General features: G+C 38.1%; 1 protein-coding gene across 1 annotated transcript in view; it reads left to right on the top strand.

The window, feature by feature from the left end:
• The window catches only part of ANOS1 (anosmin 1), a 202553-nt gene that overhangs the window by 164957 nt on the left and 18415 nt on the right, over nucleotides 1-19181 (top strand). Inside the window, exon 9 of the mRNA XM_054472957.2 lies at nucleotides 12363-12509. Within this exon, the coding sequence (XP_054328932.1) occupies nucleotides 12363-12509 (147 nt within the window). The remainder of the gene's footprint in view (nucleotides 1-12362; nucleotides 12510-19181) is intronic.

The following is a 19181-nucleotide window of genomic DNA, read 5'->3' as shown; positions in this document are numbered from 1 at the left end:
ATATGTACACATATGCATACATATACACATGTGTCTACAAATACACACAAACACGCACATAACTATACACACATACATACTCGTACACACACACACATATATATACACAGACATACATTATTCCTGGCACGATGATGTATTTTGGCTTCTGCCTTAAAAGTGCCTAATTTTGAATTTGGGAGATAAATATGTAAAATAATAACAAAGATCTGTGTGTTGCATACAGACAGAACTACAGGAAACAGTGGAAGCAGAAATGACCAACATGGAGGTGGGGAATGAGAGTCACATCATCCCTCATGCAGTCCTGAAGAGTGAGCGATCTGCACACCCACAAGGAATGGACATCATTCCACACAAATGCAGCAGCGTGGATGAGTGTAGAGAGTTAGAGAAGCACATTGCATGGGCAGAGAACTCAGCGTGAGGAAAGAATGAAGGTGGATGGGCCACTGGTCTCTCCCCTGGAGGTCTCATTGAGTTGCAAGGATTTAACCACCATCTGTGTGCTAATGACTCCCTGCTCTCCCACCCTGGCCACTCTTTGAACTCCAGAGTCCTGCATTCAGCCACCCACTTAGCACCTCCACTTGGATGGCTTGCAGATATTTCAAATAAAATGTTCAAACACGAGCTCTGGATTTTCGCCCGTACCTGTTCCTCTCCTGGGCTCGCCTATCTCAATAAATGGCACCAACATTCACCCTTTTGCTCAAGCCAAACATGCAGAAGTCATTCCTCATTTTTGTGTTTTTTCTCTCCAGAAATTCAATTCTTCAGAAAGTCCTTTTGTCTCTAATTTTAAATTCCATATGGAATCTGTCCAGTTCTTTCACTTGTTCACGCTGTTGTCTTTTCTTTCCTATAAATTGAAATAGTCTCCTAATTAGTATTATGTTTCTGCTCTTTCTTAAATATCTGTTCTTTGTAAAGAGCAGTCAAAGTTTTCTTTAGAAAATATCAGTGTAGTTACAGATCTCTCTCTTTTTGGAGTTCCACGCTCAAGACAGCTACCTAGTTATCTTCAATTCTCTCTTTCCCCAAAACTTCATCCTTCACTATATTCTTCTATATTCCTTACCAACCCCCTTCTCAGGCCAAAATCCTTTAAACTTCAGCTTCATGCAAGAGCTGTCTTTCTCTACTGGTGGTGGAGATTTCATCTATTGTATAAAATAAGCATGTCTTTTAGTCTCCTGGTTCTTCCGATAAACAACATTCTTTCCCCATTAGAAACTGGTATGGGATTGCAAATTCCCATAATTTAATATCTGTAAATTTCCAGAACCAAAAGCAAGAAGAAAAAAAGTCCAATTTCAACTTGTTCTTGTTGAGGTTACATTATCTAGAGCCTTGTCATGGTCCAGCCCACAGACAAAACTTTTATGGAACCCTGGATCTCTGTAGCATATCCACAGCTTCTTCACCCTTCCTGAGGCATCCCCACACAACCCTGTAACTCAGGGAGATATTCTTTAATTAGCTCCTTCTGCTACCCTCTCAAGTATGATTATAAACCTTTTTCTGTCCTTTGAGCCACATTGCACATGGAGTGCACAGTCCCTAAATCCCTTCCTCTCAGTAAGCCATGCGGTTCCCCATAAATATAAACATATCTATTACATGGAGTACACAGTCTAGTCTAAATCCCTTCCTCTCAGTAAGCCATGCAGTTCCCCATAAATATAAACATATCTATTCTCATGTCCATGTTTATCTTCTCCTGTCTTCTATATTCTAAGGTGGAGGCATCCTTCCTTCTGCATGTGGTGGACTTCACCATGTAGTTTCTAGACCCATTCCTTCCCGGCTTAGATACCTGCATCCACTGAAGTCAAATCTCATCTACATCAGAGACCATGGATTATCTACATATGTGGTCACAGTATCTGTCATAATCCCTGGCATATAAACACGGCAACGAAAATATTTTTGAAACCAAGTCAATTAGTTATTCCCTCATTTGCCTACAACCTCAACCTATTCCTCTCCACTGGCTTGTTCTGCTCAGCTTCCAGTTCTAAAGCAAACTTTTCATTGATGCTGGTTTCATTCTAGCTACCATCTTATCTTTCTCCTTTCCACATTTTTTCTCAAGTTTCTGCAATCTATTTTTCAATCTTAACGTTTCCACCAAATCTGCCCCTGCTAATTTCTAAGTCTGGTGGATGTTTTCCGTTGTAATTTTATTGACCATTTCTGATGAGTTTGTCCTTGTTTAACTATACTTTCCCCATTGTTACATCTTGACCTTTGTATATTTGACTCCCAGATGTCTTAATTTTTCTCATACCTCAGTTTCCTTGTAGGATCTCCTGCCTCCATCCGGCTCTTGGACATTGGAGCTCTCCAGGGTTCTACCTTATCTGCTCTGACAACTTAGTCACTACCTACTCATGGTCTGTTCTCAATGACTCAGCTCCAGCCTTGATTTCTCCACTAATACCAGATGTCTGTAGCCTGTCATTCCCTATATCTGAATGTCACACAGGCATCTCAACCTCAACATACTCCACATTGAACTCACTCCCTCCACTTACAAAGCTTGATGTTCCCATGTCTCCCTGGTCTCCATTGAGGTTAATACTGACCAGAAACTTGGGAGACTTCCTTTTACCACTTCCTGTTCACTTCAGTTTGTTTCTAGGTCCTGCAATTATTTCAGGACCCACAGGTTTCTTGAATTTTCCAGGAACATAATAAGAGCTCGGTAAATTGACTGCAACTCAGCTGAATGCAACTGTCTTTCCATTCAACCAGCTCTGTGCCAGACTCTAACACTACAGCTTTCTTAAGCTTTCATCTGCTACGGTCATAAATACTAAAGGGGAAGAGAGAAAGAAATGGCTTTTGATGTCATCTTGGAACAACCAAGGTTGGACATCTTTTACAAGCCATTTTCGTATTTTAACTGTGTCCTCCAAGAGTTTGTGTTTTCACTTGGTTGACTATTCCAAAGGAATTATCTTTACCAGTGAGAGTTTTTAGCCAGGTGGGGAGACACTAGAATTATGACAGTTAAATGAACAAAACAGGCAGTTAAATGAAAGAAATCTATTTGACCGGTTGATTCCCTGTGTTAAGGTCCTTTGCTAATTATCTTTTAAAACTAGGTAATACTTTAGCTGACCAATTAAGAGATATGGTAGTTAATTAAGAGATATGGTAGTTAACCTATCAAAGACCACTTTATTCTCAGGACTGATTCCTCTTACATAGATTACAAAAGGAATAAAAGAAAAGTAAGAAAAAAGAAGTCATAGTGCAAAGTACCTATAGTAACACATATTGTTTGGGTCTCAGGTGATTCCACAGAAGAGATTGACTTTTCAATGGATTATGTAGGATACAGTTGAATGTTTGTCAGGATTTTATATCCCAATGTTGATATATAATCTCATAAACACTAGTCTGTGACTTTTATAAGAACATTATATATTTCATCATGAACCAACTAGAAGTAAAGAATAATTACAACGTTATAGTATAAGCAAGGGAAATTACATTTTATAGGAAGGAGAGTAGTAAATGTCAGTATATAAATTACTTTTTGAATTATGTTTTTCCAGGTCTGCAGGCTGCTAGGTGTTTTAATGATAAATATTTCTATTCAAGTGAAGGCCGAATGTTCATGCAGTTTTATGAAAGAGTCCCTTGAAGGAAGTATGATATAACATTGTCTTTAACGGAAAGTTAGCTTGTTTCTTTGAAGGCAGGAGGAATATTTTCAAGTTTGACAGGTTCCAAATGTTTTATAGTTGCCTCGTGGAACTGGAATTATTTTCTGGCTCTCCAGAACAAGAATAGATGGGAGAGAAAATACTCTGAATCTCTTGATTATCTATAAAATTAATCAAAACTTGGATGTTTGAAAAACAGTGTACATATTTTATTTTCTTAATTTCTATGACTATTGAAGAGTGTAAATCAGACATCATAACTTTTTCAGAATATTGTAGATATGATATTATTCCATTTTTGCTTATTACTGAAAGTGGAGGAGACATTCTTATAAAGTCAGGGTCATACTGCTAGCATTGTAGTATGCACCTTATCTGTTTTTTACCCATGGCATGTGTCAGCAACACTAATTGTTGGTGGATTTCTCTTCTTGAATCATTTTAATAAAGCAACAATGGTTCCATCTTAAGATATATAAAAATATGTTTTTACATCTATAATTAAATACTAAAGTTTGCTTAGGGCTGGGCGCGGTAGCACACGCCTGTAATCCCAGCACTTTGGGAGGCCAAGATGGGCAGATCACTTGAGGTCAGGAGTTCAAGACCAGCCTGGCCAACATGGTAAAACCCTGTCTCTACTAAAAATACAAAAATTAGTCGGCCATGGTGATGCACGCCTGTAGTCCCAGCTACTCAGGAGGCTGAGGCACGAGAATGACTTGAACCCGGGAGGCGGAGGTTGCAGTGAGCTGAGATTGTGCCAGTGCACTCCACTACAGCCTGGGCGACAGAGTGAGACTCTGTTTAAAAAAAAAAAAAAGAAAGAAAGAAAGAAAGAAAGAAAAAGTTTGCCTAGGATATAAAGCAAGTAGGAAGACAAGATTGACATTGAGCTTAAACCTAGTATCTAAACATAGTATCTATCTAAACCTATTATCTGTCCTAGTTATCTGCTGGTGAGTTCTCAATATTATCACAGATTATTAGAAACATAAATGGGATTGTGAAAATGTCAGATCCTGGCTGGGCACAGTAGCTTATGCCTATAATCTCAGCAATTTGGGAGGTCGAGGTGGGAGGATTGCTTGAGGCCAGGAGTTGGAAACCAGCCTGGGCAACATAGTGAGACTGTGTCTCTTAAAAAAAAATTAGCCGGCCGGGCGCGGTGGCTCACGCCTGTAATCCTAGCACTTTGGGAGGCCAAGGTGGGCGGATCACGAGGTCAGGAGATCGGGACCATCCTGGCTAACATGGTGAAACCCCGTCTCTACTAAAAATACAAAAAAAAAAAAATTAGCCGGGCGTGGTGGTGAGCGCCTGTAGTCCCAGCTACTCTGGAGGCTGAGGCAGGAGAATGGTGTGAACCCGGGAGGCAGAGCTTGCAGTGAGCCGAGATCGCGCCACTGCACTCCAGCCTGGGTGACAAAGTGAGACTCCGTCTCAAAAAAAATTAAAATAAAATAAAATAAAAATAAAATAAAATACAATAAATGATTCTCAGTTATCCACACATTGATTTGAACTCTTTAAGCTAAAATAGCCTAAATACGAATCTAACAAATGTGCGTTTTTATTTTCCTTTCATCTGGTCCGTTGGATAGACAATTCATTGGGCATGCCAGTGTCAGGAAAAATTGAGTTGATGTAGATTATCTTCTGGGGTCCACAGCTTTACTTGACTGATCTTGTCTTACCCCAGGTTGGGCGTGTTCTCTCCATCTCATCGTTCTGTCTTCCTCTCACCTGCCCAAGAATGCAAACCTCACTGCTTTTATTAGAAGAGTTTCGATAACACATTGTTTATAGGCATAAAATCAATACAGCTTACCCTTTTATCTCTCAGAGGGCTATTTGAAATTCAGAAAGCAGAAAAGTCTTGCATCAAAGGGCAGAAGTTCTATGTATGCAACCTCTAAATTCAGTGAGTGGGTGAGGGAGAAATTTGGGGCCTAGGGACATTTTTGGTGTCTGAATTATTAAACCATACAAATGGGTACTCTGTAAGACTCAGTACATGGTGATGGAAACAGAAGTTTGGCATGGGATGGCCCTGGGATTAAATTTCACCTTCACTGTTTGAATTGTGTGAAACTAGATACAATTCTTGGTATTTTTGAGTACTGCTTTTTTCATCTTCAGTGTATGCTAATTCCTCTTTCTCAGGGGTCTGCAAACTATGGCCCACAGGCCAAATCCAGCCCCCTCCTGGTTTTGTAAATAAGATTTTATTGGCACAGGGTCACATTTGCTTACATATCATTTACATATCATGTCTGGCTGTTTGGGAGATACAACAGTAATTGAATAGTTGGGAGAGAGACCGGTCTGCAAAACCAAAATCATTTACCATATGATGCACAGAACCAAAAATATTCACTATCTGGCCATTTAGGAAAAGTTTAGTTTACTGACCCCTGCTTAATTTCATACGATGGCTCTATGAATATAAATTAGTGTCAAAATTCACCACCCCAACCAAGCCCCCCAGGAACACACCTGGAGTCAAAAGTGAGGTTCAGTGGCATGTACCTATACTCCTAACTACTTAGGGGGCTCAGGTGGGAGGATCACTTGAGCCAGAAGTTTGAGACCAACCTGGGCAATGGTGTGAAACCCTGTTTCCAAAGAAAAAAAAATATTAGGTTTATTGCCCTTTCTGCAACATGTTTGAATCTCATGTTAAAGGATTACTGTATTGACATAAATAAAACACCCCAAATAGCCCCAGGCAAATGAGTATTTGGTAATACATTTGGTATAAACAGCCATCAATTCATAATTTTATTTATTTCATTTCATCCAATTCATATTAGGCAGCTACCATGTGCATGTTTCTGAGCTAGGCAGTTGCTATCCAAGGAAGATTAGGATGAGCTCTGTTTTGTAGAGGACTTCTGGGTTGAGTTTGAGGAACAAATTAAAGAAGAAAAAAATTACTTAAAACTGAAAAAATACAGGAACACAAAAGAGTGGTGTGTTTTGATTTACTCTGGAAAATCTTCACCAGGGAGAGCCTCTGAGAAGTTTTCATGGGCAAAGAAGGTTGACAGAAACAAGTAGTGCTGGTCCATTCTGAGCTAAAGCAATCAGAAGTATAGATACAAAGAAAACCAGCAGATTTGGGGAATTAGGAATGGCACAAGAGAGAAAGATACAGCTAAATTAAAACAGAATAATAAAAAGCAAACTAAAACTAGAGTCAGATCATGACTCTACACAACAACACAGTAAGAAATAACCTAGGCTAAGAATGAAATCTTGAACTACCTGATTCAAAGATATATTTAATGGTGTTTTGATTTATAGTAGCATGTCTCTATCTTCCACTGGATATGGGATACATAGGGCTTGGAATCCTTCTTGTTCAGTTTTACGGTGTCCTAGTGTTGCAACGAATATGTGTTAAATACACTTTTAAATGGACAATAGGGAAAAAAAAGTTCATGCTTTTGAAAAGCAACCAATAATGAACATGTGAACATACTCTCGCCTCGTCTTTCCTAAAGTGTCCTTGTTTCTTCACAAAATACTATGTCACATGGCAGCAGTTATATTCCCATGGCTCGATTCCTCAGAAAACCTGTGGCCACTTTTTCGAAGAATAGAAACAGTGGCTGGTCAGACTGATGCTCTTCCACTGGGCAGATGCCTTTGGTCAAGCTCACTGCCGGCGCACCATCATTAGAGCAGATTTGTCTGGTGGTATTTCAGGAGCCCCTCAGGTACAAAAACTTTATCTCTGCAACTCCTAGCTCAATTCCTGGCTCTTGGGAAGTGCTCAGAATTGCTAACAGAAAGAGCTAATTACTGAATGGGCTCTTGTATTCCATTGCCCAACCTGATGTACTGTTGCCTTTGCATTTCATTTCATTTACTGGATATTTTAAAGTTTCATTTTAATGTCTGTCAGAATTTGGACGTCTGTCACTAATCTGAATGGCACACAGATTGGTTGCTGAGTGTTGAAGCTGAAGTTGGCATTGTCAACTGAGTAGGTGCAATTTGCTCCTTACTATTTATTTGACAAAGCTGAACCGTATTTCCGTTTAGAGCCCTGCACCAAGTATTGATGTATAATGCTCGTACTTCCGCATTATGTATAGGTTTTCCACGAAAACCTATCTACTGTTTTCACGAAATGGTATTGTAATATTATTTTATTTTCCTCATAACTATAAAACAAATCTATAATGAGAAATATTATTTATACTTATTATTTACATTGGAGCATCTTTCAAGCCTGGTGAATATATGTTACTTACCAAATTAAATACTGGGGATTATATGTAATATACTTTTAGTATTCCAGTGGATTTTGAAGGGGGGGTTCATTAACTTGAACATGAAAGAAGATGCAGTTACACCATCTTTTACTTAAAAAAACCAGACAGTTAATATGACTAAATAACAGGATGAAATGAAGTACACTTTGACTAATATCAGGTTATATAATAATGATTATTATTATTTTTTATTATACTTTAAGTTCTGGGATACATGTGCAGAACATGCAGGTTTGTTATATAGGTATACATGTGCCATGGTGGTGTGCTGCACCCATCAACTCGTCATCTACATTAGGTATTTCTCCTAACACTATCCCTCCCCTTGCCCCCCACCCCCAACAGGCCCTGGTGTGTGATGTTCCCCTCCCTGTGCCCATGTGTTCTCATTGTTCACCTCCCACTTATAAGTGAGAACATGCGGTATTTAGTTTTCTGTTCCTGCGTTAGTTTGCTGAGAATTGTGGTTTCCAGCTTCATCCATGTCCCTGCAAAAGACATGAACTCATTCTTTTATATGACTGCATAGTATTCCATGGTGTATATGCCACATTTTCTTTATCCAGTCTATCATTGATGGGAATTTGGGTTGGCACCAAGTCTTTGCTGTTGTGAATAGTGCTGCAGTAAACATATGTGTGCATGTGTTTTATAGTAGAATGATTTAAAATCCTTTGGGTATACATCCAATAATGGGATTGCTGGGTCAAATGGTATTTCTAGTTCTAGATCCTTGAGGAATTGCCACACTGTCTTCCACAATGGTTGAACTAATTTACACTCCCACCAACAGTGCGAAAGCCTTCCTATTTCTCCATATCCTCTCCAGCATCTGTTGTTTCCTGACTTTTGAATGATCGCCATTATAACTGGCATGAGATGGTATCTCATTGTGGTTTTGATTTGCATTTCTCTAATGACCAGTGATGGTGAGCTTTTTTTCATACGTTTATTGGCCGCATAAATGTCTTCTTTTGAGAAGTGTCTGTTCATATCCTTTGCCCACTTTTTGATGGAGTTGTTTGTTTTTTTCTTGTAAATGTATTTGTTTCCTGTAGATTCTGGATATTATTAGCCCTTTGACAGATGGATAGATTGCAAAAATTTTCTCCCATTCTGTAGTTGCCTGTTCACTCTGATGCTAGTTTTTTTTGCTATGCAGAAGCTCTTTAGTTTAATTAGATCCCATTTGTCAATTTTGGCTTTTGTTGCAATTGCTTTTGGTGTTTTAGTCATGAAGTCTTTGCCCATGCCTATGTCCTGAATGGTATTGCCTAGGGTTTCTTCTAGGGTTTTTATGGTTTTAGGTCTAACATTTAAATCTTTAATCCATCTTTAGTTAATTTTTGTATAAGGTGAAAGGAAGGGACCCAGTTTCAGTTTTCTGCATATGGCTAGTCAGTTTTCCCAGCACCATTTATTAAATAGGGAATCCTTTCCTTATTGCTTTTGTCAGGTTTGTCAAAGATCAGATGGTTGTAGATGTGTGGTGTTATTTCTGAGGCCTCTGTTCTGTTCCATTGGTCTATATATCTGTTTTGGTACCAGTACCATGCTGTGTTGGTTACTGTAGCCTTGTAGTGTAGTTTGAAATCAGGTAGCATGATGCCTCCAGCTTTGTTCTTTTTGCTTAGGATTGTCTTGGCTATACGGACTCTTTTTTGGTTCCATATGAAATTTAAAGTAGTTTTTTCTAATTTTGTAAAGAAAGTCAATGGTAGCTTGATGGGAATAGCATTGAATCTATGAATTACTTTGGGCAGTATGTCCATTTTCACGATATTGATTCTTCCTATCCATGAGCATAGAATGTTTTTCCATTTGTTTGTGTCCTCTCTTATTTCCTTGAGCAGTGGTTTGTAGTTCTCCTTGAAGAGGTCCTTCACATACCTTGCAAGTTGGATTCCTAGGTATTTTTATTGTCTTTGTAGCAACTGTGAATGGGAGTTCACTCATGATTTGGCTCTCTGTCTGCTATTGGTGTATAGGAATGCTTGTGATTTTTGCACATTGATTTTGTATCCTGAGACTTTGCTGAATTTGCTTATCAGCTTAAGGAGATTTTGGGCTGAGATGATAGGGTTTTCTAAATATACAATCATGTCATCTGCAAACAGAGACAATTTGACTTCCTCTCTTCCTATTTGAATACATTTATTTCTTTCTCTTGCCTGATTGCCCTGGCCAGAACTTCCAATACTATGTTGAATAGGAGTGGTGAGAGAGGGCATCCTTGTCTTGTGCCAGTTTTCAAAGGGAATGCTTCTGGCTTTTGCCCATTCAGTATGATATTCGCTGTGGGTTTGTCATAAATAGCTCTTATTATTTTGAGATACGTTCCATCAATACCTAGTTTATTGAGAGTTTTTAGGCATGAAGGGGTGCTGAATTTTATTGAAGGCCTTTTCTGCATCTATTGAGATAATCATGTGTTTTTGTCATTGGTTCTGTTTATGTGATGGATTGTGTATGTTGAACCAGCCTTGCATCCCAGGGATGAAGCCAACTTGATTATGATGGATAAACTTTCAGATGTGCTGCTGGATTTGGTTTGCCAGTATTTTATTGAGGATTTTCACATCAATGTTCATCAGGGATATCGGCCTGAAATTTTCTTTTTTTGTTGTATCTCTGCCAGGTTTTGGTATCAGCATGATGCTGGCCTCATAAAATGAGTTAGGGAAGAGTCCCTCTTTTTCTATTGTTTGGAATAGTTTTAGAAGGAATGATACCAGCTCCTGTTTGTATCTCTGGTACAATTCGACTGTGAATCTGTCTGGTCCTGGGCTTTTTTTGGTTGGTAGGCTATTATTCAGAGATTCAACTTCTTCCTGGTTTAGTCTTGGGAGGGTGTATGTGTCCAGGAATTTATCCATTTCTTCTAGATTTTCTACTTTATTTGCATAGAGGTGTTTGTAGTATTCTCTGATGGTAGTTTGTACTTCTGTGGGATCAGTGGTGATATCCCCTTTATCATTTAATATTGTGTCTATTTGATTCTTCTCTCTTTTCTTCTTTATTAGTCTGGCTAGTAGTCTATCTATTTTGTTAATGTTTTCAAAAAACCAGCTTCTGGATTCATTGATTTTTTGAAGGGTTTTTTGTGTCTCTATCTCCTTCAGTTCTCCTCTGATCTTAGTTATTTCTTGTCTTCTGCTGGCTTTTGAATTTGTTTGCTCTTGCTTCTCCAGTTCTTTTCATTGTGATGTTAGGGTGTCGATTTTAGATCTTCCCCGCTTTCTCCTGTGGGCATTTAGTGCTATAAATTTTCCTCTAAACACTGCTTTAGCTGTGTCCCGGTGATTCTGGTACATTGTGTCTTTGTTCTCATTGGTTTCAAAAAACTTATTTATTTCTGCCTGAATTTCATTATTTAGCCAGTAGTCGACTATTCAGGAGCATATTGTTCAGTTTCCATGTAGTAGTATGATTTTGAGTGGCTTTCTTAATCCTGAGTTCTAATTTGATTGCACTGTGGTCTGAGAGACTGTTTGTTATGATTTCCATTCTTTTGCATTTGCTGAGGAATATTTTACTTCCAATTATGTGGTCAATTTTAGAATAAGTGCTATATGGTGCTGAGAAGAATGTATATTCTGTTGATTTGTGGTGGAGAGTTCTGTAGATGTCTATTAGGTGCACTTGGTCCAGAGCTGAGTTCAAGTCCTGAATGTTCTTGTTAATTTTCTGTCTCATTGATCTGTCTAATATTGACAATGGGGTGTTAAAACCTCCCACTATTATTGTGTGGGAGTCTAAGTGTCTTTATAGGTCTCTAAGAACTTGCTTTATGAATCTGGGTGCTCCTGTATTGGTTGCATATATATTTACTTTAGCTCTTCTTGTTGCATTGAACCCTTTACCATTATATATTCCCCTTCTTTGTCTCTTTTGATCTTTGTTGGGCGACAGAGCGAGACTCCATCTAAAACAACAACAACAACAACAACAAAAACTGCAGCCAGCTCTGTGTCTGCCCAAATGGCCTCCCAGTTTTGCACTTGAAACTCAGGGCCCTGGCGGTGTAGGCACCCAAGGGAATCTCCTGGTCTGCGGATTGCGAAGACAGTGGGAAAAGCATAGTTATCTGTGCCGGATAACACTGTCCCTCACTCACGGCTTCCCTTGGCTAGGGGAGGGAGTTCTCCAACCACTTGTGCTGCCTGGGTGAGGCGACGCCCCACCCTGCTTCTGCTTGCCCTCCATGGGCTGCACCCACTGTCTAACCAGTCCTAATGAGATGAGCTGGTACCTCAGTTGGAAATAGAGAAATCACCTGCCTTCTGTGTTGGTCTCGCTGGAAGCTGCATAATGCAGCTGTTCCTATTTGGCCATCTTGCCCAGGAATCTATAATTACTTTTAACAAGTAACTTAGAATGTTGTACTTTGTTGTAGAAGAACAGCTTATGAAAACTAGAAAAGGTGGAATTCAAACACAACTCCCTTTTCAAAGACGACGACCCACTCGCCCGCTGGAAGTCGGAGCTCCCTTCTATCAGGATGGCCAACTGCAAGTTAAAGTCTACTGGAAGAAGACAGAAGGTACATAAACATTACTTACTTATTTCTTACTTGCTTTAAACAGCACAGTAATATAGAGATAGTTTTGAAGAAGTAAATGTCAAGCCACAGTATCGATACTAAGGCAAACGGTTGTTGAACAAAAGTCTGAATGAGTTGACGGTTATCTCACATCTTGAAATCTACAACAGTCAATTGCTTAAATATTTTCATTTCAGGGATATTAGCTTGTCTTCATTTCTTTCCCAGAGGGCTGATTGGCTGATGTTATATCCAAAACACTCAAAATATTCATTATTTTGAGCTGTAATTTTTGTTATAAATTATTTATTATTATTTTTTAAAGATCCATAATACAAATAATTTAGAAAGTAGGGGGGGAAGTCACCTATTATCTCAATATCATTTCCTGAAACAGCACTTTGATGGGTTTCCTTTCAGAAATTTTCTATGCATCTGTCTTTCACTCAGGGTGTGTATGTGTGAGTGTGTTTATAAAACATACACACATATTTCTGTGTAACATTATTTGAGCTGCTATATTGTCATGAATTTTTCATAACATTCTATAAATGCTACTTTGTATGGGTATATCTTAATATCATAATACCTGTCATTATTCCAGTACAATGAAACATTTCAGTTCCTTTAGAATTTCTGTTTTCTAATTAAGGCTGCAATACATTTATCCTTAGGATAGATTCATTTCATTTGTTTGAACATTTATCTTTAGCATAAATTCTTTTTGTTTGTTTATTTTTTTTAGTCTTAGAATATTTGTTTTTCTATTATCAAGGTAGTACTTTTAGAATTTATTCAACATACAGTCTTTTATCTTTATCACTCTTATGCCTCTTAAAAACATAAGCAGAATAGATTGTTTCAAGAGTTAGGTTTTTAAAATTCTCCTCATTCTTCTGAAATTCACTTTTACTCAAGGTATTGATGGGCCATGTGCCATAAGCAATATTGGTGTTGGAGTGGTTCCTATTCCAGGATTTTCTTTCAAGCTGCTGAAATCCATTCTGCAAGTAAAATAATAATATTATTAATATTAACATATTTTATTTCTATAATGTTAATTAAAATTAGTTTCTTTATTCAACATTTATTGCATTAAGATTATATTATATGTCTATATTACAATTAATAATTTTAAAATAAATATTAAATAAGAAAAGTATTTGATCTATTATATTGATTAATTAAAATATCAACATATTCATATTTTGAAAAATAACATTTTATTAATATTAAAATTTTAAACATAACATAATAAAATGAAAATGTAAACATCTACTATTGAAAAAGTAAATATCTCAAGCATACAAGAGTAACCACCACCATCCTGACTTTTAAAACTCAATATTTGTTTTGCCTGTATTTGAAATTTATCAGAATGGAATCACTCAATTTCTATTTGTATTTGGCTTCTTGCCATGAGCATTTTATGAGAAACCAATGCATTCTGTTGCATGAAACAATTCATTCATTTATATTGCTGCCTGGATGTCCTTAGTGTACATCAATCTGTGTATCCTTTCAGCTGTGGATGGAGATTTACTTATTCAGATATGGAGCTATTAAGAATAGTACCAGTGTGAATGCCCTATGAACACACGTTGTTTGATGCATACTCTTCCATAGAGGCGGGATTCTTAGGCCGTAGAGTATGTCAAGCTTTAGAAAACATTAATAGTTTTCCAAAATGGTTGTACCAGTTTACATTCTCACCAGTAGGGCATGATGATGGTTCCAGGTGCTCCACATTCTCTCTTTCATGTGATATTTTCTGTCTTTGTAAGTTTACCCTTTCCGGTATGTTCATAGTGATACCTCATTGTTATTTGAATTTGCATTTTTCTGATGTCCAAGAAGTTGAGCACCTTTTTCTAAGTTTACTGACAATTGGATTTCTCTTTTTTGAAGGACTCTTTCAACTCTTTAGCTACTCTGTCCTGCAAGAGTGCTTTTAATATAGTATATACAAGTCATTTGGTGTTTGTTTGTTTGAGACACAGTCTTGATCTGTCGCCCAGTCTGGGGTGCAGTGGCGCGATCTCAGCTCGCTGCAACCTCCGCCTCCCAGGTTCAAGCGATTCTCCTGCCTCAGCCTCCTGAGTAGCTGGGATTATAGGCATGTGCCACCATGCCCAGCTAATTTTTGTATTTTTAGTAGAGACGGGGTTTCACCATGTTGGCTAGGCTGGTCTCGAACTCCTGATCTCAAGTGATCTGCCCGCCTTGGCCTCCCAAAGTGCTAGGATTATAGGCGTGGGCCACCATGTTCAGCCATCATTTGTTTTCATGTAAGTATTTTCTTCCGCTCTGATCCACTCTTGCATTTTTGACTTTCTTCTTAGTGGGTTTTTTTTGTTTTGTTTTGTTTTTTATGGAGTTTCACTCTTGTTGCCCAGGCTGGTCCGCATCCTGGGTTCAAGCGATTCTCCTGTCTTAGCCTCCAGAGTAGCTGCAATTAAAGGTGGCTGCTGCCATGCCCAGCTAATTTTTTGTATTTTCAGTAGAGACAGGGTTTCACCATGTTGACCAGGCTGGTCTTGAACTCCTGACCTCAGGTGATCTCCCTGCCTCAGCCTCCCAAAGTGCTGGGATTATAGGCGCACTGCTCCCATACCTTAGTGGTTCTTAATTTTAGAGATAAGCAATTCATCATTTTGTTTCCTTTAGGTTTAGTATTCTCTATGTCCTGGTTAGGAAATCCTTTTTCATACAAAGGTCACAAAGATATTCTCCTTTCTTGTCTTCTTGTCCACTGTTTCACCTTTTGTATTAGTCCACTTTCATACTGCTATGAAGAAATACCTGAGACTGGGTAATTTATAAGGAAAAAGAGGTTTAATGGACACATAGTTCCACATGGCTGGGGTGACCTCACAATCATGGCGGAAGGTGAAGGAGGAGCAAAGGCATACCTTACGTGGCCGTAGGCAAAAGAGCATGTGCAGGAGAACTGCAATTTGTAAAACCATCAGATCTCATGAGACTTACTCACTATCACGAGAACAACATGGGAAAACCTCGTCCCCATGATTCAGTTACCTCCCACCAGGTTCCTCCCATGACATGTGGGGATTATGGGAGCTACAATTCAAGATGAGATTTGGGTGGGGACATAGCCAAATCATATCACCTTTTATTCTTAAGCTCTTTCACCCAGAATTGATTTTTGTTGTAGAGGGTCAGTGTTCTTTTTTTTTTTTTCTTCTGATCTCCTTCTCTGATACATCATGATATATTTTTTAAATGACTATTTTCCCCAAAGCTCTACAGTGCCTCATTTGCCCTAAATAATGCATATATGTGCAAGTTAATTTTTGGACTTTCTATAGAGTCTTTGGCATATTTTTGCAATGTTGTGACAATACCTTACTGTCTTAACTACCATAGATTTATAAATATTTCTAATGATAGTCCTCTAGTTTTTACTTCCTTATCAAATTATCTCAACTGTTCTTGGCCTTTTGCATTTTTATATACATATTTGAATTAATTTTTCAATTTCCACAAAAACCTCCTGAGATATTTGTAGAGATTGAATTCATCCATGTGTCAATGATTTTGAAGAATTCGCATCTTAAAAATACTGAGCGTTCCAATCTACGAACATGGTATGTCACTGTATTCAGGTTTAAAATTTTTGTCTCAACAATGTTTTATAATATATTGGATAGAAAGTATGATACTTTTTAATATGATTTTTCCAAGGTATTTGTGTTTATTTTTATCCTATTATAGATGGCATACTTTTTCCTCAATTTTACTTTCTGATTTTTGTTGTTGGTATATTATAAATATATTTTATATTCATATATTGACTGTGAATTCAGCAATATTGTTTTAGCACTTCGTTAATTATAACATTTTCTCTGATGATTCGTTTGCATTTTTTCTACAAAAACCATCATCTAGTTTGTAAATAATTAGAATTTTATATTTTCCTTTCCATATCTTTGACGTTTTAGTTTTCCCTTGCCTTAGAACTGGCTGAGAGTTTCAGTACAATGGTGACTAAAAGTGATACTGTTAGGCATGATGTTTAAGTGTAAGGTTTTTGAAGACATCCCTGGTCAGATTAATACAATCCCCTACTCTTCTTACTTGCAAAGTTTTTGTTGTTAATGGATACTGGTTTTTATCAAATATTCTTACTTCATCTAGTGAAATGATCATACATTTTTCTTCTTTATTCTGTTAACATGATGAACTAGAGGAAACATTATAGATCACCTCCTAGGTCTGTTGTGAGGAGTAAATGAGATTATACATCCAGATTGGTTGGACCAGTGCCTGACACAAAGGAGATACCTTAGGTGTTTCAGTGTGAGGATTCTTTACGGCACTGCTTATAGTGCAGAGAGAGGACAGGATGTCAGGACAGAGGTACAGAGCCTCTGAGCCCAGCCTTGTAAGGCTTGGTGTTGCTTTAGGACTGACTTTCAATGTTTTCACCTTTGTGAACAACAAAGAGCAGTGCTTTAAGACATGATTTAATTGTCCAATTTGCAATACAAGTGCTACAAAACTTAAGCATCTTATTAAATTTGGCAGAAGAAAAGAGATTCACCTTCACTGCACTGTATCAGCAAGCAGTAATATGACCAATATTCCCATACAATAATGATTTCAGTGCATAACAAATAGGAAACATGGTTGTTGGCATAGATACGTACACATATACACACATATACGCATATATACACATGCATTACTTTGAATAACTCAAAGTTAGAAATAAATGTAAAGAATATCAGTGGTTTTCTCAAATACTGAAATCTTTAAAGAAACCATAAGCAGAGAATTGTGTCAATATTTATTAATCAATAATATTATCCATAGTATTATCCAATTTACGATGCATGAAATTGTGGACTTGATGATAAAGAGACAAGATCCAACGGCAAGGAGTGACCTTGATTTGGGTTCCAAAAGTGATGTTGACTTGATTGATGTTTAGTGACTTGGGCCCTGGGCCACAAAGGAGAAGCTGGGAGTGATGAGCTCCTGTGATGGAGGTAAACTAGCCTCTATTTGTCAGTAATGACTTGTTTCACTAATGGAAATGCCTCGCAGTCAGTTAGTGTTCAAACTGTTTTCTTCATACCCATTTCCAGCCTCTGAGTTCTGTTAACCTCCAGGCTACCTACTGCAGACCAACATTAAGCCATCATCTAATAAGTACATATCCATGCTGGCCAGAGAACATTCTTTGTGGCTGGCCAAAACCTTGATTCCAAAGATATAACTGATGTCAAATACATTTCTAAAAGAGAATGTTCTGTGCAGTGGCCTTCAACAGTTGACACTGTAGCCTCCAGTCAAAACTATTGTGGTTACAGTGTTACTGCTTTACTCAAGAGACAGAGATTCATTCTACATCTTTAGTGACATGTCAGGATTTGTTCTGTGGATTTTTTTGTAGACCATGCATCTGCTCCTTGCCGTTTCAACTCATGCCCTCTCTACATATTCACACTAAAACTTTCTTTGAAGTGACAGAAGTTCTTGAAAACACTTGGTATGGATTCCCTTCAAAAGAATGGCAAAAATATGGAATTTGGCATTTTGCTTTTACCTTGTTTAGGAAGATCCTCCCAAAGAGTTTGGAATCTAAAAAGAATATTGTGCAAAAATATCTAGACAGAATACTTATGACTCTACTGAGTACGCTAAGCCCTTTACCAAAATAATAGGGTGTAAAAACAAATAGAGCTTAATTTTCCTACATAAATCCTGTGTCTGACAGCTGGTGGCAGAATCTTTTCATTTTCAATTAAAGTGACAAAGGAAATACAGAAAAAAAAGAGAGGGAAGAAAGGTCTGGTTGTTCTTTTAAGTTAATCCTTTAGATATATAGTAAACATTGCCAACAGTAATAAGAGTCTTTAGATGAGTATTTTAATACATCCAAAAATGGTATGTTCAACTTTCATTTGAAAATGTGAAGTTTTAAAACTTTGAATTGGCTAGGCATGGTGGCTCACGCCTGTAATCCCAGCACTTTGGGAGGCCGAGGTGGGCGGATCATGAGGTTAGGAGTTCGAGACCAGTCTGGCCAATATGGTGAAACCCCGTCTCTACTAAAAATACAAAAATTAGCCGGGCGTGGGGGTGTGTGCCTGTAGTCCCAGCTACTTGGGAGGCCGAGGCAGGAGAATTGCTTGAACCTGGGAGGCGGAGGTTGCAGTGAGCTGAGACCGCGCCACTGACTCCAGCCTGGGTGACAGAGTAAGACTCCGTCAAAAAAAAAAACAAAAAAAACCTTTGAATTAACTTAGATATCAATGAATGCATTTCCATTCACTTTTTGTCTTCTTTTGCAAATGGACACAAATTACCGACTTTATGCCAGGCTGTGTGCCACGTGATGGGAATACAATAATGGATACGAGAGATTTCCTGCCTTTAAGGAACCTGCAGTTCTGAGGCTTAGGCAGTTAGGCAGTTGCCACATAATAAGACATTATTCTTCATAGCAGTCTGGATAAACAGCTGAAGTAGTTGAGAGCAGAGAGATTTTGATGTTGTGTGCAGAGGAATTTTCACAGTGGAGGTAAAGTTTAAGGTACATTTTAAAGGCTGGATTACTTTTTTTGGCCAGGGAAGATGAACACTTCTGGCCCAGGACATGAAGAGGTGCAGCTGGGAGAAAGATCGGGAATGTCAAGTATTGGT

Source organism: Pongo pygmaeus, chromosome X (assembly GCF_028885625.2).
Source record: "Pongo pygmaeus isolate AG05252 chromosome X, NHGRI_mPonPyg2-v2.0_pri, whole genome shotgun sequence".
Classification (NCBI taxonomy): Eukaryota; Metazoa; Chordata; class Mammalia; order Primates; family Hominidae; genus Pongo; species Pongo pygmaeus.
The sequence above is the reverse complement of the archived record's forward strand: the minus strand, read 5'-3'. Positions and strand labels throughout refer to the sequence as shown.